Source organism: Euwallacea fornicatus, chromosome 11 (assembly GCF_040115645.1).
Source record: "Euwallacea fornicatus isolate EFF26 chromosome 11, ASM4011564v1, whole genome shotgun sequence".
NCBI lineage: Eukaryota > Metazoa > Arthropoda > Insecta > Coleoptera > Curculionidae > Euwallacea > Euwallacea fornicatus.
The window spans coordinates 4,128,154-4,153,111 of record NC_089551.1 but is presented as its reverse complement, the minus strand read 5'-3'; the positions used below and the strand labels follow the sequence as shown (position 1 = coordinate 4,153,111).

Sequence of the window (24,958 nt, the reverse complement as noted above, 5' to 3'; positions counted from 1 at the left end):
GACAAAAGAAGAGCAAAACATCAAAATCGAAAAATCAAACAGTTGAAATTGAGATGGCGTGGGAATAGTTCGGTCGTCGCCTCATGTGACGTTTATTATTGTAAACATACAACTTTTAAACCATTTCCCGGCTAATTAGTGATTGTTTATCTCAGTTGGGGTAAGCGGACGTCTGATTTATTGATTGGCAGGTGAATGTGAAGGAACATACTATACTTTTTGCGGCGAATTATCGATGGGGGTAAGTAGATGCACGAATTTGGTAGGGTGAAAACAAGGAAAGTTCCATGTTTATCGTAATGCTCCCAAGCATTTATATTGTAACTTGGCCTTTTTGTTTTAAACATGCATAGCATTTTAAATTTTTAGCTCCAGGTAGTGACGATTGGTTCTAAGGCATCCGGCCCGCAAGTAAAAGACGGAAACTATAAAATTTAAAACAACTTCATGGAATTTTTTTTGTATATTATTCCAACATCTTGAGTGAAGCCGACGTTTTTCCTTTTTCCTTGTAAAATAACGGACAACGGCAAGGGCCAAATTTTACAAATGATTGAATTAACAAAATTTTACGTTTCTAACCACATTCATTTGTTAAATTTGGCCATTGCCATTCTTAGTTATTTACACAGGGAGAAACAGCTGCATTCCATGGTTACCCCATATTTTTAATAAGTTGTCGGAATAATATATAGAGTGTTTCATGAAATGTAATTCAGTCGTTGACATTAAGCCACGGAGGCGAATCTATGCACAATTCTAAACGAAAAAATTCATACAAATGTGGCATACCCCCAAATGCTTCTCTACTTAGTTACAGAAGGTGTTTAAAAATCAGGTTTATGCGCTCGCAAATTGCGAAACCAGGCCATATTGACCAATTTTCAGTTAACTTTTAATTGTTTGTTTCAACGTAAGATTTGTGTCATCGTGCATTACAATTTAATATGATTCAAAGACCGCCAAATATTTAGAACTAATTATTGATAAACTAGTTAAGTTTGAGAGTTACATAAACCGTTTATGCGGTTGAGTATGTTTGTTTTGTAATACGTATTACATGTCAATGTTGGGGATTAATTAATTAAAAAATCACTTAAATCAAACAATAGTTTAGAAGTTCTTTCGGGTCAAAGTTGTGATAGGTATATTTTTAGTTGAGCGTTAATTGTGCCCGAGGCGTTGTTCGCTTATGTATAATGACATGTTTTTCTTACGAGTAGAATAGGTGATTTTGAAATCTTCATCCAAAAAACTCACAACTTACATTTGTGGACAAAAGTATCGAATATTCTAAGTCCATCACGATTTTATATCGAAATAGGTGATTATTAAAAATTTAACGTATTATACAAAAACCCGAATATTTATTTAACAATATTAAATACAAAAACAAATAAGTTCATTTTTAAAAATATAAAAGAAAATAAACAATAAACCAGGCTGAACAAAAGAATGGAATACTTCGCAAAATCCATTATAATCGATACAAAACTTTAAATAATCCAATATTTTGTGGTATATCCCTTTGAGTCGACAACAGCCTGATATGGACGGTGCATAGAATCGATAAAACTTTCACAAATGAAATTAGAAATTTTCACCCATTCTTCCTGCAGGACTTTCCACCACTCGTCCCGATTGGGCACATTCCTGTCTGGAACTTTTCGTTTCGAGTGTTCCCAGAGATGCCCAATCGGATTGAAATCCGGCGACTGAGACGGCCACTCTAACACGGGGATGTTATTATCACTCCGCCAATGTTTTACTAATCGGGATGAATGTTGAGGGTCATTGCCCAGCTAGAAACGCCAAAGTAAAGATATGCCTTCATCAGCATATGGTTCTCAAGGATGGCTTTGTATGGAAACCGATCGATAATTCCCTCAATTTTGACGAATCGTTTAACGTCAGATCGAGAAAAACATCCCCATACCTTTATGCTGTCACGAACATGTTTCACTGTTGGTTTTTGATAGTTGGGGTCAAATCTTGTTCCGACAGGACGACGAACATAATTTTTCTCATCAGAATTAAAACTGTTAACTTCAGTTTCATCACTGAAGAGAACAATAGTCCACTTTGAAGATGACCAAAACAAATGTTGCTGAGCGAATTTAGTTCTGGCTGTTTTGTTATTAGAAATTAAGGGCTTCTTCGCTGCAATCCTTCCTACTAATCCCATTTCGCACAACCTGCAACATACAGTGCGATCGTTTATATTGATGTCACTATTGTTAGTGATTTCTTGTTTTATAATCCTGGAGGATTTGCCGGGATCTACAGATGGTATTTTTTAATCCGTCGCTCGGTAGTGGCATTGGTTTTTCTCGGACGTCCAGGCTTTCGACCACATCTTCTACATTCCAATAAGTGCCAATTTTTTAAAATAATTTTGGAGACGGTCCCTTGGCTAAATTTGAATGTCTGTGCAATGTCTTTAGTCGTAGCCATCACGCGACTTGTGGACTATTGAATTTCGAAAATATTTCGAAAAATACCGTTTCTTTGGCATATTTCGTATAAAATGAACCACACAATCGAACTGAATGACTGATGACGCCCCTATAAACAGCAACACTACATAGTATTCCATGCTTTTCTCCAACAAAAAAAAATGGTTTTTAACATTTTTTTTTTAAAACAACTTTCCTAAACCAAATGTTATACGGTGAATTTGTGAACATACCTTTACCTTATCGACAAACTTTGAAGACGAAAACCGAAATTATTACCAAGAAAATGTTTCAAAAAACATTCTATGTTTTTGTCAACAGCTGTGTACACATAACATGTCAAGCACTAAGTCTTTTCCTTGCGTGTCTTCCATGCCACGAATTTTTTTCATATTACGATTAACATGTTCCTGTCAAACTAATTCAAATTGTGTTTGTAACAGGGTTAATAAATTACTTACCCACTGGACTGGTCAATTATGGAATTATTTAAAAATAAACTTACAGCATCTCAAGGTTTTAATTGGATTATTTGTAAAATGTTTTCCAGGTTGCGTTACTTAATTAGAGCACATTAGAAAAGTCCACTCTAGTGCATCGTTGGCAAGGAAAAATGTTTGAAGATCTATTATTAATGTTAAGTTAAAACACAACGAGAAAAACGAGGGCCAAAGATTTCATTTCGACATTTCAGTTTCGTCGTTATTCATTTATATTAAATTGGAAGGACAGAATCCATCATTCATTAGATCCCCCTCCTGTAGGATTCATCGGGCCGAACCTCCCGGATAGTTTTATCGTCTACCTATTGCTTTACCGACATTGTCGGTACTCAGATAAAGCGTGAAATTGCCGTAAATAAGTGAAATTGTTTCAACAAAACGAAGACCAAATTATGTCCGATACACTTTCTCTTTAGCTGGTTTAAACAACGATAACAATCACGGCGAGCTTTTAAAACGGCAAAATGTGGGTTAAACATTTTTTGTTATTGAGGTGAAATTGTTCAATTATTAAGTTCAGCAACCATTTATCTTGTTTAAAGCTCATTATGCCGGGCGGCTGTACATTGTCACCCACCCACCCCTCCCCTCTCCGACCTTTTTTATTCTTAAAAAAATTATTTAAAAAAATACAAAAGCAACATCAAACATGACGATCGATACTATTTTTTTGACAATTGTTTATTCGTTGAAATGTTGCTTGCGTCGCCGGTAGCACAAAATGGCCGATTTTTTTCTAATGAAAATAGTCGGCCCAGTGATACCTCAAATTAAAGGTCTATCAGAATTACATTTAATGGTGCATTGCGATATAAAATTTATCGATTCGTTTTTGAGAAGAACAGTTATAAATGTGATCAAATATTACAATACAACCTCAGTTGAACAGTAAGTAAACAATGAAAAAACTTGTTTATTGATCAGAAAACGTTTGTGAGTGCGAAATAAAAACAACCCATTCAAAATGTATCCATTAGTTTTTCAGAAAAATAGATAGCAACTTGGTAAAAAAATGCGATACAGACTTAGTTAAATAATACATAAATAATGAAAAAACTTGTTCGGCGGTAGAAAATTGGTTTATTTTCGATTCTGTGCTCACAGTCTTTGTTTATTTTTATTCTTTTTTTTTCAAAGATTGTGAGTACAAAATTGAAAACAAGTCAATTTCTTATCAACGAACAAGTTTTTCATTGTTTACCTACTATTAAACTAATTGTGAGTTAGGACTGTATTTTTTGATAATTTTTTTCTTATTTTTTGCAAAAACTTATCGTTTCTGAATAGCAATACACCATTGAATATAGTTTTTAAAGACTGTTAAGTGGAGGTAGCTCTTAACCTATATAGCAATTAACGAAAATCGGCCACTGTGCTATCGGTGACGTAACATTAAAAGAAACTAACGTTAAAAGATGGTATTTTTATATTATTGAATGTTGTTTTTTAATTTTTTATAAAGTTAACGGGGCGGCGGTAATTTAGAGCCACACGTTATATACAGGGTGTCCCACAAGTGTTTCATTATATTTCAGTGGGTAATAGTATATTGAAAAATAATATGACTCCTTATATAAACCATATTCCAATAATGCTTCATTAAGAAGATACAGGGTGTTAAACTTTACTTAAAAAATCTAACTTTTATTGATATATTCAAAACCGTTTGAGATATGTAAGTGAAATTTGGCATGTTTTGAGAGTTAATGCAGACGCATTTATTTATGCAAAAGGGCTATTTTTCGTTTCACCAGTGACGTGCATGCGGACACCTCTCAGCACATTTTTAAAGAAAAACATGGTGCGCCACTGCTTTTTATCAAAATAAAAATTATTTTTAGAAGTTTAATTTCATTTAGAAGAAAAATGCTCCCTTGACTCTTTTTCGTCCGACGTATCGTTTGCCAGTAAAAAATTGAATACCGTCTATATGCACGATATTCTCTAAATGGTTTTAATAATGTTAAGTTTGTTTTAAATATTATTTATTTGCTATAACATTATAGAAATTGTTCAAATTGGTGGCCATTTTGTTCAATAAATAATTGAGCTCGCCTGTTCATTGATACTCAGATACGTTGAAATATTCCAGGTGTATTTTAACACCCTGTATCTTCTTAATGAAGCATTATTGGAATATGATTTATATAGGGAGTCATATTATTTTTCAATGTACTATTACCCACTGAAATATAATGAAACACTTGTGGGACACCCTGTATATACAGGGTGTCTCGTATTAATAAGACAATCTGCCAACCGGAGATTCCTTATGAGAAAATAATCACACTTTCCCTATGACGCTTTATATTCACTGCGCAAGGCATTCAAGTTGGTAAAAAAAATTACTTTTGTTAATGGCTTGGGAGTTTCTTCACATATTTTAATTAAATGTTGCAGTGATGTATAACTCGATTAGGCGCACATTTCATATGATTTAGGTAAAACAATTTGGAGAAACAATGGAGAAAATAAGGGGTCGTGAACACGCTTTTCCCAACTTTTTTTTACCGACGCCAGTGACGCATTTGTTTAGTTATTCAAATTAGTTGTTTCTTTATCTAAATATCTTCATTCTTGTAAAATTTTTATTTGCAGCTTATTTTAGAAAATACTCAGCTTATTGCCTCCAATACGTGGTTTCCATTATTTATTTATTTAATTTACTTCACCAGGAAGACGAAATTTTACAAATTGCCTGCAACGAACCGATTCTTAGTACAAGAATGATTGATTTTCGTGAAAAACTTCATGGAAAATTCAGACACTACTAAGTGCAATGTACACGAAATACCAAAAGGGCAATCATGTGTTTTTTGGAACTATGTCCTCGACATAAATAAAAAAATAGAAACGACGTATCGGGCAATAAGTTGAAATATCTTCTAAAGTAAGCTGTAAATCAAAATTTTACGAGGATGAAGAAATGCAGATAAAGAAACGACTAATTTGAATAACTAAACAAATTCAACATTCGCGTGCGCAAAAAAAAATTAGGGGAAAAACGTTTACACAACCCTCCCTTTTCCGCATTGTTTTTCCAAATTGTTTTATCTAAATCACAGGAACTCTGAGCCTATTCGTACTATACATCACTGCAAAATTTCATTAAAATATGTTAAGAAACACCCTAATTGTTAGCAAAAGTATTTTTTTTTGCTAATTACAATGCTCGGTTTAATGAATATAGAGTGCTAATGAAAAAGGTGCCATAAGAGAAGTCTAATTATTTTCGCATAAGGAATCTCCTGTTAGCGGATTGGCCTACTAATACGAGACACTCTGTATATAATATATATTCACTTAGATACAGAAATACTGCCTAATAATTTATAACTATTAGCGAAATGATTTTTCAAAGCATGTATACAGGGTGTTTCCTAACTACGTGTAAAAAATTTAAAGGCGTAATCCTTGACTGATTTTGAGTCAAAAATGTCTAATAAACATATGTCCGCAAATGCCTTGTTTCCAAGATACAGGGTGTTGACTGAAAGACGTTGAAAAAGGTTTTAAAGTTTTCTAAAGGTTTGGCGATATTTACTAACTTGTTTATTGTTAGTTTTTTTTTGCTACTTCCACTACTATAAACAAGATAGTCAGTGTTATTTTGGTGTTTTACTCTCTAAAGTGAAAGAATTTAGTTCTGTGTCCCAAAAATCAGATTATACCTCAGTTTTGAAAATTTTTCAAATGCCTAACTACACTAATCAAGAAATGGCCAATATGATTTTTGTTTACGGCCTTGCTGATGGTGAGTGTTTGGCAGCGAGGCGCATTTACATGGAAAGGTTTCCAAACCACCAAGCTCCCAACCATCAAACCTTTAAACACCTCTTTCAACGTCTTTGTGATACAGGATCTCTTATGAAAACTCCAGGAGGAGGAAAGCCAATAACACAGGCATTTGCGGACATATGTTTATTAGACATTTTTGACTCAAAATCAGTCGAGGATTACGCCTTTAAATTTTTTACACGTAGTTAGGAAACACCCTGTATGAAGTTATTCACGTTATAACGGACGGAATAGTATGTCCAAAAAGTGATGCTTTAAAAATGTTTTACTTTGGGTCTATATGACGGTGTATTATAGTTACTTTTTAAAATTATATCTAAATTATATAAGATGTCCCAAAAGCCCTAAAAGTATCATAGTTGTGTTTTTTAAATAGGACCCTCTGTAGATTGTTGAATTTGTGGATTTAGTTTTTTTAGGTTAGATTGTAATAAAATTCAAATTTTTTTTAAAAATCATAAGTTTTAGATATTAGAACATTTATTAAAACAGACGTTTATTTTAATCGGAGAATCGAAAAATGCAATAACATACGGGAGGTTCCATAAAAAAATATTCTTTTAGGATTTTTGGGATACCATGTGAAAATCATTTTTAAAAGTGATCATAATAGACCCCCATATAGCATAAACGAAAATTTTTTGCAAGTCTCGTATTTTGGCCGCAATATTCTGTATATCTATAATTTTGACGTTAATTTTACACAGTGAGGTAACATTAATTGGAATAAATTCGGTGTCTCCGTGGTATTTGATTTTTAGCAAAATTGGTTAAACATGTCAATTTTTATTTTAGCCGATACACTTTTTGGTAGAATTCTGATGCAACCCCTTAACTAGGGGGACAGTTACCCTTAAAAGTTTAAATGGAAAGGGGGGTTCAGGCGATACATAATTTAAAATTTTTTTTTAACCTGACTTTATCTAACATATTACTTTTCGTGACAGAGTAAAATAATACTAAAAATAAATTGTTTTCATACTTAAATGTGGTTTAATTTCTTGTAACTTTTTCTACGAAATATTTATGAAATATCACAAAAATCTGAGTATTCCTTCAATACAAAATTTAGTTTATTTCATCTAGTATAGAAAAGAAGTACTTCATGCGAGTTATAAAATTGCGAATAATGCCTTACTTAACTGAATTTCATAAAATCGAAATTTAAATAATGATCAGACACGACGACAGAGTCCGGATATAAAATGAGATTGATCAATCGTTTCGACACAAGTATCCTGATTTGCGATCCATTAATCAAGGGGCCATTAATAAACTAAAGAAAAAATTGTGAGATCATGGTCATGTGGAAATACCCCAAGAAACAGACGTGAAACAATGTTGACGATAAAAAAATTAACGCACTCTTAACATTAGACGAAAACCTGATTACACCAGTGTAATGTCCCCTTAGGCTACGCTTATGTAATACGCTATCTTAGTAGATTGCCCTGGGATGACCAAATATTGGGAACCCATTATTTTCCTATAAGGGTTCCCTTCCATAAAGAACCTTTCACTCTTTTACTCTTAAATTCTCATTTTGCCATTATTTTAAAACGTCACGGTTTAAAGACTTAGAAAGTTACCAACTATGGATTTCCCTGTGAATTGCAAAAACCCGGAGTACGCTTTTGAATACCGACCCCCACATGCTGGTACTGAAGATACCCTGAAGGAAAAAACAAAGAAGTTAGAAGAGAGACACAGAGGAGATGTATAGTGTCAATGCAGGTCTAAAAGAATCTCTCAGCATCCTCTTTCGAATAACTACTTTGATGTCAAAAATCATTAATTCTTCATTAATTCTTTAAATTTGTGAACGATTAAGGTGTGTGTGTCAAAACCAGTACAATAAAGATCTACCAAAAGTGTTCCCGAGTTTTGTTTCGCGGAGTTCCATTACACCAATTCGGCAGATAGTTTGTAAAAATTTAATCAGTAATACATCAGTTTTGAAAATACATATTGAAAAATGCAAATATTCGGCCTTATAAAATGCAAATACTTCAAGAATTGCTTGAGGTGGATGGAGATCGACGAATTGAATTTTGCAAAAGAACTATGAATGCTGTTCGGCAATTAGAAATATCTATGGAATCGATTTTGTTTACTGATGAAACAACTTTTACTTTAAATGAATATGTCAATAAACATAGTTGTCGATATTGGTCTGCATTCAATCCTCATTGGATGAGAGAAGGTCACATGCAGTACTCTGCAAAAAGAAACGTTTGAGCGGGTATCACAGGGATCCGAACATTAGTACCAACATTTTCCGATGAAAATTTTAATGGCCAACGATATTTTGAATTTCTTAAAGATGATTTAATTTGTTTTCTAGTGAAATGAATCCAGATATGCCGGACGCACCGATTTGGTTAAAAGATGGAGCAACCCCACATTTTACTCGGAATGTTCGCTTACACGAAGATAAAACTTTTCCAAATCAATGAATAGGAAAAGGAAGTTCAATAGAATGGCCGCCGAGATCTCCCGATCTCATTTCTTTCGATTTCTTTTTATGGGGATACCTGAAATGAAAGGTCTACAATACGAAACCACATGACATCGACGAACTCAAAGAACGTATAAGACAAGAAATTAGGCAAATCACTCCAAATACTTTAGAAAATGTGAGAGATCACTTTTATCGCCGTCTAGGGCTGCGCCAAGAAGTCAACGGTGACCGTTTCGAACAGTCGCCGAGAAATTAGTAATTTAATTGTTTAAAATATTGTTTTGCGCTATAACGACAATTAATATGTCGGACGAAGTCAGGTCGAAAAGAATTTTTAAAATGATGTATCATCTGAACCCTTTCTTCACTTAAACTTTTAAGGGTAACTGTCCCCCTAGCTAAGGGGTTGCATCAGAATACTATCGAAACGTGTGTCGTGTAAAGTAAAAATTGACGTGTTTAAACAATTTTGATAAAAATTAAATGCCATATAGACACCGAATTTATTTCAGTTAAAGTTACCACACTGTATAATGTTTCTTAACCGATGGGCCGATAACACTTCGATCAGGCATATGTTGCTGCTCACCTCTTTAAAGGTCAATGCCGACCATCAAAACAGTTTTTATCAAATTTTGCACTATTTCCTGCAACTTTGAACGAAGAACCCAAGTCCGTATTTTTTTTTTATTGAAAACGACCTCGCTTGTGTTGCACGCCTTGACCCCCGCTCTTCGAATAATAAGGACTAATGATCCCTAATGACCTAATGGAGCTTTTCCGTCCATCACAGCCCAATAAAAGACTATTGAACTCCCAAGTTTCGGCATGGAAAACAGCGCTGCTCCTAGATTTTTTTCACATGGGCGTGCGGTACGTGTGGCAAACGGGGGCACATACTTCCGTCTGATGGCGGGCACTTTTTGCGTCCGGGCGGCGCCCCTTAATTGGCCCGATTCCCCGTACTCGATTAGCCGTTGGTCTTTTGAGGGCCCCGCGATGCGCCTGTAATGAGGATGCCCCGGATGTCTCGGTCGTGTTTCGGCTGTTTGTCAAATGACCGGCCCATCACAGTCGTTATGTGGTTTATGATTGTTTTCAAGAACGGCGTGACGGGTTTTTAATGGCGATGGGGCTTAGTTGCGCAGCTACATCTCATTGTAGCTAGTGTTCGTTCGGGTGTTAACAAAACGGAACTTCGGTTTGACCGTCGCCGTTTTGTGGAAAAAATCATAATTTCATCCATTGCGGTAAACATGGTTATTAACGCTTAACGAGCCATTAGTGTCAGACTTGAATCCTTGAGTAATGATTAATTACCGTTCAGTTAATAGAATTGAAGAGTTGTCCTGTCAAAAATCCTCTATAGTGTCCCACTCACTATTCATCAGTGTTAGAGTGTATCACGCGGTGTATGTATTATTTATGCCTATTGTTGAGAACCTGGTACTTACGGTCGCGAGATTAATTATCTGTCCAGCAGAATTATTTTCTAAAAATGGTTTATAACACACACTAAATGTTGCGCTTGACTGAAAATGAGCCTATATGGAATTAAGCCATTCAGTTTTCATTAAATTAGCAGTAAAATAATTCTCGATAATTATAAAAATTGCTTGAAAATATTAATTGTTTCAAAATCTATGGCGAGCAAAGTTGTTCGTCCACTTTGCAGAAGCAAAAAAATAATTATCGTTTATTATTATTATTATTTTTTAGTTCTTCGAGATAATTTAAACGTGCTATTTTGAATATCAGAGTATCCTTGAGTATTTTCATAAGTGCTGGTTAGTGCAAGTTCCTTATAAAAATGGGCCGTAAATCTACTGAAGTTTCTTCTCACATAAGAGAGTTGATTATGAAAGTAAATACCGAAGGAAAATCCCCACGGGCAATAGCCAAAATTATTGGAAGGAGGAAAAAGAAAATCTTCCTTTAACGAACCCATGAAACGGGATATTATCAGGAAAGTGAATATCAATCCAAATATTACTGCAACAGATTTAGCAGAAATTGCTGAAAGCGATTATGTAAAGGTTGTACATGTTGTTGCTATAATAAGATAATTGTTGAACAAGGACGGTTTGAGGGCACGAGCAGCTAAGAAGGAACCGTTTGTTAGTAAAGTGAATAGGGAGAAGCGTCTCGACTTTGCTCAACAGTGTATTAATAAGGACCACGAATTCTGAAAAAACGTTATTTTCACGGGTGAAACTAAAATTGACTTATTTGGAAAATCAACAAACGTTTTAGCGTACAGAAAACAAGGGGAGGCGAATAAACTAAAACATTTTGAATCCAACGTTGAAACATGGGGGTGGTTCAGTTCTCATTTGAGGGTGCATACTGGGTATGGTGTAGGTCGACTTCATTTTACAGATCAAAGTACGGAGTGCTTTGTCTATTTAGACATTCTTAAGAAGACTACGGGACACGGGACAGTATAAATAATATGGGAATTTTGGATAAATATGTTTTCCAACAAGACAATGAGTCTAAGCATAAAGCGCGTATTGTTAAGGAATGGTTATTATATAATGCGCCAAAAGTACTGGAAATGCCTCCTCGGTCACCAGATACAGACCCTAATGAACATTTATGGTTAGAATTGAAAGAAAGGGTAAAAAAATATGAAAATATGAAATATTTAGTAAGGAACAATTAGATATCAAGTGTCAAGAGATATGGGCAAAAATAGACGTTAATTTTATAAAAAAAAGCTTGTTGAATCAGTGCTTAAAAGGCTGGGGGAAATTAGAAAATCGAAAAGATATCCTAGAAAATATTAAATTAAGACATTTCCCATCAAAATGTAAATGGATGCAAAGTCGACGAATAATTTTGCTCCGCTTAGATTTTGAAACTATTATTATTTTTAAAGAATTTTTTCGATTATTGAGAATTATTTTACTGCTAATTCAATAAAACTGAATGGATTAATTGCACATAGGCTCATTTTCAATCAAGCGCAACGTTTAGTGTGTGTTATAATCGATTTTTTAGAAAATAACTTCGGTGGACGAATAGTTAATCCCGCGCCTGGTAGGTATTTCTGAAGGAAATAATTCGGGCTGTTGCAATAATAATCGTTATGCTCGAAAACAAATTACTAGTTTTTCCTTCAAAAACAACATTGAAAATATACACACCCAAGGTTGCTCAGTAGGCTCACATAATTTCGTGAAATTCATATTCCATCTCATCAAAAGAGAGCTACATTTCACAAATTTCCTGCCACGAAACGATAATCTTTCGTACTATTTTTAACTGGCAGCTAAATAACGTAGGACGCGGAAGTGAAAATAGTTCCAGACCCCCGGAGGGCCCCCGTTAACCTGAATCTTAAAAGACTGAAATAGATGTTTGGGCCTGCACTTGGTCCGATTAATCACGATTTAATTCGGTGCTAGATTTTTTTGGGTTAGTTAAGGCCTATATTTTCCCTTTCAGGGCGGAATGGATTTTGCACCGATTAATTTAACCAAGTAGGGAGTACACCCGGTTAAAAATGACTCTCCGCTGAACTTTCCGACATGACAGTTCTTAACCGGAACCGTGTATGTCGCAGACCGAGCCCCAAGGGCTTTGCCTTGACAGCAATAGCCGCAACCATACTGTTATGCATCTATTATACCAGGTAAGATTCGTACATTCAGCGTGGATCAATGGTAAACAACCCCGAAATGCACCCCAACTGACTTTTTCATGGTCGTAATGTTACCGAAGAGGTAAGCACCTGTTATTCCAAATTAAAACAAATCTCGGTTCACCATAGAGAGCAGATGCTCTCCCCTTTATAAATAACAATGAACAGTCAGAATTGCTGAGTTTAACAATTCGAATTTTCGAACACAGCTGGCCGAAACAATCGACTGTCTCGGCATGCACGCAATGAAAAAATAGGGTTGTGTGTGTTCCAACATTATAAATAATATAGTTTTTAATAAATTATCTAACTCGACCGCACTTTGGTCTGTCAAGCTATACGACCGATGTCCAGCGAACCAACCGCTCGATAGCCACCCAGTCTCACAACGGACAATTAATCAACCCCGCCACCAATTCTGCCAGACTGTTCTATGAAAAGGGAAGTTTTGACCAATGTCCCAGACTGGTCTATGCAGATTCCGACATCTCTACCCTCGACGTATTCAAGGAGTTCGACTTTCAGGTGAGTCCAAGCATTGTAGCGGTCACAAAAAGCGTCAGAGGATTTTCCCATCGTTTCAACGTAAATACAGACCGGTTTTATTTGTAAGTGTAAACCAAGTTAGTTCAGTACCACCTTTAGCCGATGCCGCTTCATGAATGGTTCCCGTTAAATAAATATTTAGTCGAGTTTAATGCTTTGTCAGGTTGTCATTCTTACATAAAAGCGATAATATTTCAAAGGCACGCCACTGCTTTATTATCTTGAATATAAAAGGCATCGGGGGAATATTCACCTCCTCCTTGGGGTGCGTGACGAGACAGGACAGCATTCAAATATTATCGATCTCGGTAAATATTTCGGGGCCAATACCCTGGATTGCCGGGATTTCCAGTGACTTTGAGTGCATTTTTTGATACTTACGAGATGCACTTTCTCTTTGAAAAAAAAAGTAAAAACTCTTAAGCCGAAGGCTTTGCTGTAAAATAAAAGGGAATTTATACTCTGGCAACAGCGGCGGTCCTCTTCCGGGCGATCGTAAAGAAGTGCGAACTAATGGGAATTGAAATCCATAAAAAGCTCCTGGAGAGAAAAAGGAAGGATCCTTTCCATGGAAGGAAATACGACGGCTTGTTCTTTTCCATGGAAGCTTTAATGGGTTTTATGTTTCAGTTTTTTCGACATATGAAACGCACAGTCAAGTATCTATCGTTGTGTGCTGAAGAAAAATCATGTCAGCTAAACTGTTTTGCCTTCGCGGGCTTCCTGACGGGTGAACTGTCGCGTTTGATATCTGGAAGTGCATACGAAGAATGCTCATAAAGCACTCGTCACTCGATGTCAATGATATAACAGTCATTGAGTGTCCATCGCGATCACATCTAATTCGGACTACCCTGTATAGATTACCCGCATACCCACTGGCTAATTCAATCATCCCTATTCTGCACAAGATTCTTCTTTCTTGGAAATACCTCCTCAGTGCAAAATTTCTGTTTTAAATGAAAAGAAACCGCTACGATTGTTTGGTGCAACGTTTCGCTTTTCCCGTCTCGCCCACAATCAAATTGAAACAAAAGACCTTAGTAACGAAAATGCATTAAAGGGGATTTGAATTTATAACCCGAACGGAATAATTGAGGTTTAAAATTTAGGGGCTGCTCGCAAAATTAATTTTTTAAATGAATATCTACCACGAAAAAGCCGTAAAACGTGCTGGCTAATGTTGGAAATTAGTTATTTGTATGTTTTGTTTTTTTTTTTTTTTGGAAAATGTAAGAAAAGAAAACTCGAAGAATAACCATTAAGTTCGCTGGGTTTGTGTGTGATAATGATAGTTCTGAAAATTTACAAAAATTTGGGAAAGTGTCTGCAGTCGCCCTCCAAACAAAGAATTATACAATCTTCCTAAAACTTTGCAGAATCGAAAGTTTTCACTTTTGATTAGTTTTCCAGAAGCGGATGTTCGTTGGACGGTTATTAAAGGCGAAGTTCCTAATTGGATTGTTTCAAGATAGACCTTTTTTAGTCAAGCGATTTAACGTGTTAATAGACGTTTTGCTGATTGAGATCCTTTCCAGCCAACATGGATGCGAAGCAAAGAATACTGGGACAAAACCTTCGAGGACCGATATGAGCGACAGAAAATGGATCCGGAGAGACCTCCTTTGAAAGTAAGTGTTGTGCAGTAAGGTAGTGTTCACAGATCTTAAAAGTAAAAGGCATTGTGTGTTTACGCTGTGTTCCGTGAAGAATGCGCCAAAAAGGAATCTTACAATCGAGACAATAAGATAAAAAGATTTGGCCTAGTTGCCGTATGAATATATTATACGTTGAGGATATACAGGGAGCTTAAAGTGAATTTTTTATGTTTGAATTTCTTTAAATAAATCGAGCATTTTTGAAGATATCTTGTCTAAATTTTAAATTTACGTTTTATTTAGGACAGCTATAAGGGCTATTTTATCAGATTTGGGTTCCGAAAAAGAGGGCACTAGTTGCAGCCTATAGGATGCACATTTATGCCCCTTTTTTAATAAATGCAATAATTGTGATTTGAAACAGTATCATTGATAGATCTATGATTGCTGAATAAAAAAGTTATATCTCATATTTTGCGAATCCAAGCCATTTTCGAAATATGGCGAATTTAAATGTCCATAACGCTTCCAAATAAGCGCACGATATTCAGTAAAATCAATTTATTGATAACAAGTATTAATTTACTGAAACAATATTTCTTATTTTAGCAAGTGTACAAAATGTCTATCACGTACTTCAATGCGTTTTCGTACTCCTTTTATTAATCGTTGTCTTATTCTAAATAAATATCCGTCAGTATTTTTAATCACTGTTGCGGCATCCTGGATGCGTCGAAATAATGGTCACGCGTCATTACCTCTCTATCCTAACTAAGGACTTCATGTATCTCCATAACGATAAATCCATTAGATTGAAATCGGGGCTACGAGCTGGCCGGGGTATGTCACTTCCTCGTCCAAATCATCCAGTAGAAAATTGTCTATTCAAAAATTACGAATTACAATGGGGTAATGTAGAGGAGCGCCGTCGTGCATAAAGATGTCATTTTGGGTAAAATTTAACGGTGCATCCTTGAGTAAATTCATTACTTCAATTCTTAAAAACTTTAATTATTGTTCTGCATCAAGCACAAACTAATTAACACAAAAAAAAGCACACAAACATAAAACATGTCTCTCATTTCATAATTAGAAAAATAATTATGCGTACGATTTAAAAAAAACATGCATTTGAGTATTAATACAAAACAAATTAAACCACTCACTATTTGCAGTTGATTTTAAGTTAACTGACAACATGACAAATTTTCAATTTTTTTCAACAATTCCCTAGAGTCTACTCACGAGTGTATTAATGATAATTAAAAAAAATCATTTAAACTGGTCATATTTCGAAAATGGCTTGGATTAGCAAAATAAATGAGGTATACCTTTTAGCTTTAGATATGATAGATTTATCAATAATACTGCTTAAAATCACAATTATTGCATTTGAAAAAAAAATGGGGGCACAAATGTGCAGCCCTATAGGCTGCAACTAGCGCCCTCTTTTTCGAATCTCGAACCTCATAAAATATTTTTTTAGCGGTCTTAAAGAGAACATAGATTGAAAATTTGGACAAGATGTCTTAAAAACTATTTGGTTTATTTAAAGAGATTCAAATATCAAAATTCACTTTAATCCTCTGTATATTCTAAACCAAAACATTTTTATAAGGCAAGTTGGGGTAAATCTTATTATTTTAATTTCTAGATTGTAAGATTTCTTTTTGGCGCATTCTCACGGAACCCCCGGTATAAATGCATAAATTACATATTGTAGTTGGTTATTAGATTCATTTCCGTTCGTGTGTAACACCGCATTAAAAAGCATTACTCGCATCACTTAACACGATACCTTTGTCGAACCACCTGCAGCTACTTTACTTACACTGTAATAGGGAAAACTCGTCTTAAAGGAAAATCCAGCGAATGTTGAGTCGGTTCTCTCACATTTGAAATTACGTAATTCGCACTGCTCACAGCAATTAGTCATAAATTATAAGATACGGTTTGTATTGCTGTGCTGCCGATGCTAATAATAATCAATCGAAGTAAAATATTTTGTTCAGTCTGATTACATGGCTTTAAGGTCACGAAAGTGTGCTTCTAATTTTACTGATATTGGGGTTTTGTCATAAATTTGTTTGTCTTAAATAAAGTTTGTTAGAAAATTATGAATTTTAAACATTGCTTTGCTGGGTTGCTCTGCTTAAGCTATAGAGGGTGTTAATTAAGTATATGTCCTTATTTCAAAGCGTCAAAGTTTAAGCGATTTTATCTTAAAAAAAATTCATGATCATAGGTCCGCAATGCCTTCGTTTAAGAACTAGAGAGTGTTAAAATTTGATTTATAATTTGTTTTTTTTTTGTGAATGAGGTGTAATACTCGGACGAAAATTCAGTATGCGGCGTTTTTTACGACGCAAAATCCAAATATTGTCTTAATTTTTTTATTGTTGATAGAGGGTGCCACATACAGCGTTCTATCACATTTTAGCTGGTCCCAACTTTTTTGCTCTACACTGTATGTCACTTTTGTATTAAGACTTATCGTACGTTTACTTCGATTGAAAAAACATATTCTTGGAAAATGTCTATAGAAGTAACCGTTTCGAAGATGAACGGGTTTGCAATTAACATGACTTGGGTAAAAAAAAAATTATTGAAATTATAAAAATTAATTTAATATTTTAATAGTTGTTGAAGGTGGCCATCTCCGATTTCTTGCGCGAAACTCCGGTGGAAAATGAAGAAGACCCGAGAAACAGAATAAATGACTCTTGTACGGAAAACAAAAATACACCGGGTGTGATCGAGAGAGTTCGCCAATCAATGTTGAGAAGAGTAAATGCGTGCATAGAAGTCCAAGGTGATCATTTTCAACAACTCTTATGATATTAAATTAATTTCGATAATTCCAATAATTGCCGTTAAATCAATTTTACAAACCAAACTATAAAGGAAACTTCAACACCTTCTAGTTGTTAAACGAAGACGTTTCGGATCTACATTCATAGGATATTTTTTTGGTTCAATCATTTAAAGATTGGTCCTTTAAGAGAAGTAGATGTACGTAATTAATACCCAGTATATGGGATTTTATAGATTCAGAAATAAAGATATGCTGATTCTGCTCCTTCCATATGCATCCTTCAGAAGACGACGCAATATTCAGAAATTAGTACAAATAAACACTGTCAGTCACGATAGTATTCGAAGAAAACAAAGAATAATGTAATATTACTATTTACTTAACATGTATTAAACTAAACTATATTATGAACAAGAGAATGTATATAAATAGCTACCAAAAAAAAAACAAATATCATCCTATTTAAAGCGTATTTGAAATATTTTTTATATCAAACCACAAAAGTATTCGAACACTTCAAAAACGAACTGTAAATAATATTTCGACAAAAATGTACAAACATTTGTCGCTTCACGTTGTAAAATTAATAACTAAATATCATTTACCGCCATAGAAAATTGTTTATAAAAATGGCAAAGAAGAGAAGTGAAACAACAGTTCGCGAACGAGAATTAATACTAAAATTACACAACGAAGATAAAAAAAAAACATGCAGAAATTGCTCGTTTGTTAAATAAAAGTAAATCAACTGTCTCGTACATCTTAAAAAAAATAGAACACGGGGAAATATCATTAATAAACGTTGGTTAGGAAGATAAAAGAAATTGGCAATACGTGAAGAGCCTATGGTTTTACGTGACAATATAAAAAATTCTTTTATTTCAGAACTAAAATTAGCGGGATATGTTTTAACCCAATTTGAAAAAGAAATACATCCTGAATTAGGTAGACGGTTATTAAGAAGTAACGACATACATGGACGAGTTCCTAGAAAGAAGTCCAGAAAAACCGAAAAAAAGACGTATGAATTTTGTAAAACAATACATAACTAAGGATAATACATTTTGAGATAAAGCACTTTTCTCTGATGAAAATAAGTACGATGCTTTTGGCAGTTGTGGATATCAAAAAGTGTGGAGGAAAAAGCATACAGTATTGGATTCTAGAAACTTACGCGCAACTGATAAACATGGGGGTTCAGTGATGGTGTGGAGGTAGCGGTAAGTGGAGTTGGAAACCTTTTCTTCATAGACCGAATCATGGATAAAGTGAAATATTTGCAAATAGTAAAAAATAATTTTAAAGAAAATGTAAACAACATGGGTTTGCCAAGTGATTATTGGTTTAAACAGTGCAATGATCCAAGGCACACAACCAATGTAGTGCAAACTTGTCTGATTAATAATAACCCTCATTTATTACCAATTCCACAACAAAGCCCAGATATAAATCACATCGAACATTTGTGGAATGAAATCAGAAAAAGACTAAGAACTTACCTGATCACTTCTAAGGACAATTTAGCCCAATATATCTTAGAGACCTGGAATTTTATTGGTGCCCGAGTGACTCAAAATTTAGTAGATTCCATGCCACAACGTCTACAAGCGGTAATCGAGCCAAAGAGGGCCTAACCAAATATTAAAACCCTGAAGATCTATTTACTTTTTTTTATGTTCGTATACTTTCATTGGTTACATGTTATGATTTGCGTAGAAACGTTATAATTTATATGGGTAGTATTTAATAATTTATTATTTTATTTTCATCAAATTTAATAAATAAAATCATAAAATATAGCGTATCTTTTCTTTTTAAATGAGGTATAAGAATAATGAAAAATTTTACTTCAAAAACTTAATACCGTTCGAATACCTTCGTAACTCACTGTATTTTATTGTCAAGCACCGTTCGCTTCTGTCGTTTTTGAGTTAAAAAAAACTTCAGTCTATACAAAGCGCTCACTGCCAAATGTCCTCGATAAACAAATAAAATTGGTTCTACACAAATATAAATCAAATAGCTCCTTGTTCGAGAATTCCTAATTCCTCTAATTTCGCATAGGTATGTTATGGGCCTCTTCATTGTTACAGTTGTAGTTCCCCGTTTGCGGTTTGGTTAATTTATTTCTAAATTGCACTCAACACCGTTAGCGTGAAGTATTGTTGTTTACCGGAGACGGCAGCAATGATGCAACGATGATTAGTTCTGTAACAGGAGTGCGTTACCTTGTGAACTTTTTTCACGGTAATATGTCGAGTAAAGTTCATTACAGCCCAGAGATTTTATTCACGGTAATCAGTTCAGCTGTATGAAGGCCCGATTTAGTAGTATTGACCTGATCTGGGCGTGAAGCTTTATAAATTTTTTTTGTAATTTATTATTCTAATTGGAATTTTCCAGGTCATCATCGTTCCTCACTCCCACAACGACCCGGGGTGGTTAAAAACTTTCGAGAGCTACTTTCATGTGGCCTCCAAACAGATCATGTCCAACATGGTGGCCAAACTGCAAGAGTACGGCAATCTGACGTTTATTTGGTCGGAGATTTCTTTTCTCAACAGCTGGTGGGAAGAGGCGCATCCCAACAAGCAAAAGGCCCTGAAAGATTTGATCAATTCCGGACGTTTAGAAATCACCACTGGCGGTTGGGTCATGACCGACGAGGCGAACGTTCACATTTTTGCCATGGTAGATCAACTGATAGAGGGTAATGATATGGCGTTTCAAAGTGCATGTAATGGGGTTTTACACCAATAATTCGACGTTACCGTTAGGGAGTTTTTTTTATTAAAATTAGTTGAGGTGCAAGACCCCGTCTATATCTTCATTTTTCAATATTCAACTCGTTTTTATAGGACATCAATGGTTGTGGGCAAATTTAGGCGTGAAACCAAAATCTGGCTGGTCGGTAGACCCCTTCGGACATGGAAGTACCGTGCCTTACCTCCTAGCATCGTCTGGAATCAAAGGCACCGTCATCCAGAGGATACACTATGCGTGGAAGCAGTGGTTAGCGTTGAAACAATACGGAGACTTTCGTTGGGTGCCCAGTTGGAGCCCCAGCGATCATTCTGGATCATTATTGACTCACAATCAACCCTTCGACATCTATTCGATTAAACACAGCTGCGGCCCGCATCCATACATTTGTCTAAATTTCGACTTTCGCAAAGTGCAAGGGGAATATACTGAGTCCTCTTTAAAAGCTCAGACCATTACTGACAAAAACGTCAAGGAGAAGGCTGAGTTGTTGCTGGAGCAGTATGCAAAAACTGGTTCGCTTTTACCTCATAACGTAGTTCTGATGCCCCTCGGGGACGACTTTCGATATAATCTGCGTGAGGAATTCGACCAACAATATGTGAACTATGTTAAGCTTATCGACTACGTTAACGCAAACAAGCAGCTATATAAGACTGAGATTTCATTTGGAACTCCCAGTGACTACTTCAATGCAATCTTGAGCCGATACGACCAATATCCATCCTTGAAAGGAGACTTTTTTGTGTATTCGGACATATTTTCAGAAGGAAGGCCCGCTTATTGGTCCGGATACTTCACTACCAGACCCTTTTTGAAGATTCTCAATAGAGACCTAGAAAGTAGCCTAAGATCTGCTGAAATTTTGTACACTATTGCGACTAATAACGCTAAACAACAGAAGTTGACGGCTCATTGGAAGATTTTGGAAAAGAATTTTGAAAAGCTCATTAGAGCCAGAAGAAATTTAGGGCTTTTCCAACATCACGACGCAATAACGGGCACCAGTAAGTCTTTCGTGATGAAGGACTACGGAATTAAGATTTTCGAATCTCTTCGGGATACAGTGAAAGTGCAGCAGTTAGCTTTACAATCCTTATTATTCCCTAAGGTGCACATTACCAAAGGGCAGAACTTGGTGTTGAGTGATGTCGAGCGAGAGTCTTATGACAAGCTGCCCAACAAGAGCAACATTCAAATCGGGCTGAATCAAAAAAGAAAAGTTGTGATTTTTAACTCTCTGGCTTATCCACAAGAACATGTGGTTTCCTTCACGGTTAATACCACAAATATTGTGGTGACTGACGCCGTTGGGAACGAGCTAGGATTCCAAATCAATCCAATTTTAGAGCCGAGTCTTGGAAAATATTGGATACAGCCCAGTGCCTTTGAGCTGGTTTTCATTGCCAAACTGAATGCCTTGAGCGTTACTAGTTTTTATCTCGTTTATTCAGAGGGCCGTCGAGAGAACCTTGCAACTTTGTATTGCAAAAACTGCCTGAAGAAAAGCGAAATATTGTCTGATGGCAGCAAGCTGGAAGCGCCCTTCGAGGTCAAAGATATTCCCCCCAGTGATATTCAGTTGGAGAATCACAAGATGAAGATACTGTTTAGTGGAACGACGGGTTTCATGAAGTCGGTGATACGCAAGCACAGCCCGAAAGTCATGCAGTGTAAGATCCAGTTCGCTGCATACAGGAGCGCTCAGTTTCATTCGGGAGCGTATCTCTTCATGCCGGACCCCAATGAAAGGGACTACGAGAAGGACGTGTTGGCGCAGTACAAAGAACAAATGTCTGTTATTATCACTTCTGGAACTGTCACCACTGAATTACTCACGATATACGGACCCTTTTTGGAACATAAAGTTACAATATTTCTAGACGAGACTTCTTCTTTAGCAAACGCTATCAGCGTGGAAAACACGGTGGACTTTGAGAACCCTCCGAAAAACAGGGAGACGGAGTTGTTTATGAGGATTATCTCGGATGTACAAAATGGTGAGGTTCCAGAATTTTATTCGGACTCCAATGGGTTTAATATGCAAAAACGCCTTAAAGTCGAGCGGGTGGGGATAGAAGGAAACTATTTTCCTATTACCACAATGGCGTACATACAAGATGAAAACGTTCGGTTGAGTTTGTTGACAAATCATGCTCAGGGGGCGTCTGCATGGCAGCCTGGATATTTGGAAGTTATGCTGGACCGCAGGACCTTGTACGATGACTCTAGGGGCATGGGTGAAGGACTAGTGGACAATCGTAGGACCACAAGTAGGTACTGGTTGCTCATCGAAGACATGTCAAAGGTTTCCTCGGAAAACGTGGCTGCCCCGAAAAGATTTGATGACGAAGACACCTTCGAAAAGGGTGAAGTGGTACGCTCCTTTAACGTCCCAACCTCACCAGTAGAAAGTCCCAAGTTGGAATCATTTCCTAGACCTTCACTCTTTGCAACCCATCTCTCTAATACGTTAAGTTACCCTGCCCAAACCTTCCTAATTGACCAAGACCATCAAGCTGAGGCGCCTAGTAACTTGAGCTTCCTCAACCAGCCCCTGCCTTGCGACGTCCACTTACTTAACCTCAGAACTCAAGCCGATTTTGAGTACTCTCAATTCCCGTCAACGAGTGCCCTGATGGTACTACATCGACAAGGCTACGATTGCTCAGTTAATTCAAATTATACGTGTAGTGTCGTAAAATTCCACGCGGATAGTTACTTTCAATCGGTAAACGTGCAAGGGATCGAATTGAAGTCCTTGACTGGACTGGACAGTATTAAGAAATTCGAAAACTTGGGGGAGTTGTATATTGAACCAATGTCGCTGAAGACTCTTAATGTGACATTTGGATAGGTCCAAGAACTTGTTTAGGTGAAATATTGTGTAATTTTAGTTATAAATTCTTGGATGAATGTACAAAAAACACAAATATGCACTTATCCGATAATTAGATAGAGTAATTGTCGATATCTGAAAGAGATTTAATTTTGTCACCTCAATTCATTCCGTAATTAACAACTACGTGATTATTTGCAGTAGTTGTTACTTCTTGGAGTATTTTAGTGAAACAGCCTCTCTCACGCACCCCGCTAAACATATTGCGATGAGTTAAGGCACATTTTTGCAAGCCAATTTTTGTTGACCAATTAAAGTTGATCTTGGAAAATGAATAAAAACAACTTCATTTTTTGTGAGGGTGCTTAGTTTTCTTGTTTCGTTACATGTTTATGAATTTTAACAGGGGATCATCGAGTTTTTCTTCAAGCACTCTTAAACTGTTTGTAAAGCTTTCGTTTTCCTCGAAAGCTGGGTCAATTAGCAAATCTTCCGACTCTTACAATCCATTCCATCCAACGAAAATCGACGCTCAATTAAAACGTTTTGCAGTGTTTTTTAGTAAAAGTTTAGCAGCTTAATCATTCGACTTCAATTTAATCCTGAAACAAGATAATCAGTTTGTCTTTCGCAATTTTTGATTAACATTAATCGCTCAACAAAAATGGAGTCGTGAGAACGCACCTTTAAAGGTAACGTTCCGTTCCACTTGCCACAAATGGAATTCTGCCTGAAAGTTTAAGCCACTATGCGCTCTATTTATGAATGTTAAAGTAAGAAATAACATTAATGATAACTAGGGAAATATGTGAATTTTAGATTGTTGTGATATTAATTCCTTTGTGTTTAAGATAGTAGGTTCTGGATAGAGCTTTAATCTATACTGTTAGTACAATGCGTGTCTCTGTAGATTATATACAATTTTAATATTTAGTATTTATTTATTATTTTCACTGAAATTGTTTTTATTCCTGCATACCTCCGTTTAGACCCGTAACATTTATGTTACACCTACTACATTCCCATATAAGAGTAACTATCGGAATTTTATACAAAAATACCTGTTATTATAGGAACCCTTCATTTTTTAAAATAATAAGTCTCTGTCTAATTCACTATTTTAATAATTATTGTATTGAATAATTATAATAGATCTGAACTCGACTGAAATTTTTTATTTTGTTGTATAATTTTTATTTTTGATTATGTATTTTACTGTTTACAAAATGGCTATCTGATGGATAATACTATCACTTTTTAAAAGTGGTAGGTATTAATGTTATTTTAATAAAAACACTTTTGAAATGCACTTACGCCATCTATGCTTTGTATACCCTCAAAAATCCTGGCACATTTTCTAATATGTTTTTATCGGTTTATAAATTATTCTCAGAGTAGATCGGTTTTGTGAGTAAAAATCTCTTTTTTTATTGTTTTGTTTTAAGAATAAATCTTGTGACGATGTTGATTTTGATTGCTGGCGTCATATTGTTAAATAAGTTTCTGAGAAGTTTTTCAAATCTATAAAACTTT

At 35.5% G+C, this 24,958-nt stretch overlaps 1 protein-coding gene across 3 annotated transcripts; it reads left to right on the top strand.

Annotated features, from left to right (window-relative positions):
• The first annotated feature begins 26 nt into the window (after positions 1–26).
• Positions 27–24,734, top strand: alpha-Man-IIb (alpha-Mannosidase class II b). 3 transcript variants are annotated; one of them, XM_066287909.1, is made up of 6 exons: positions 27–191; positions 12,669–12,855; positions 13,200–13,389; positions 14,949–15,041; positions 20,227–20,533; positions 20,682–24,734. In XM_066287909.1, exons 2-6 carry the CDS (start codon positions 12,752–12,754, stop codon positions 23,441–23,443), a joined length of 3,456 nt encoding a protein of 1,151 aa, XP_066144006.1. In that variant the 5' UTR covers positions 27–191; positions 12,669–12,751; the 3' UTR covers positions 23,444–24,734. The 3 variants fall into 3 exon arrangements, with proteins under 3 accessions (XP_066144006.1, XP_066144005.1, XP_066144007.1); XM_066287908.1 differs by having other exon boundaries at positions 27–241; XM_066287910.1 differs by lacking the exon at positions 27–191 and adding an exon at positions 9,695–10,630.
• The last annotated feature ends 224 nt before the right edge of the window (positions 24,735–24,958 follow it).

Excerpts from the sequence above, each read along its gene's own strand:
- alpha-Man-IIb (XM_066287909.1), top strand. The coding sequence starts at position 12,752 with ATGACAGTTCTTAACCGGAACCGTGTATGTCGCAGACCGAGCCCCAAG. Across the intron at positions 12,856-13,199 it reads TTATGCATCTATTATACCAG|CTATACGACCGATGTCCAGC; the intron begins GTAAGATTCGTA and ends TGGTCTGTCAAG. Across the intron at positions 13,390-14,948 it reads TCAAGGAGTTCGACTTTCAG|CCAACATGGATGCGAAGCAA; the intron begins GTGAGTCCAAGC and ends GATCCTTTCCAG.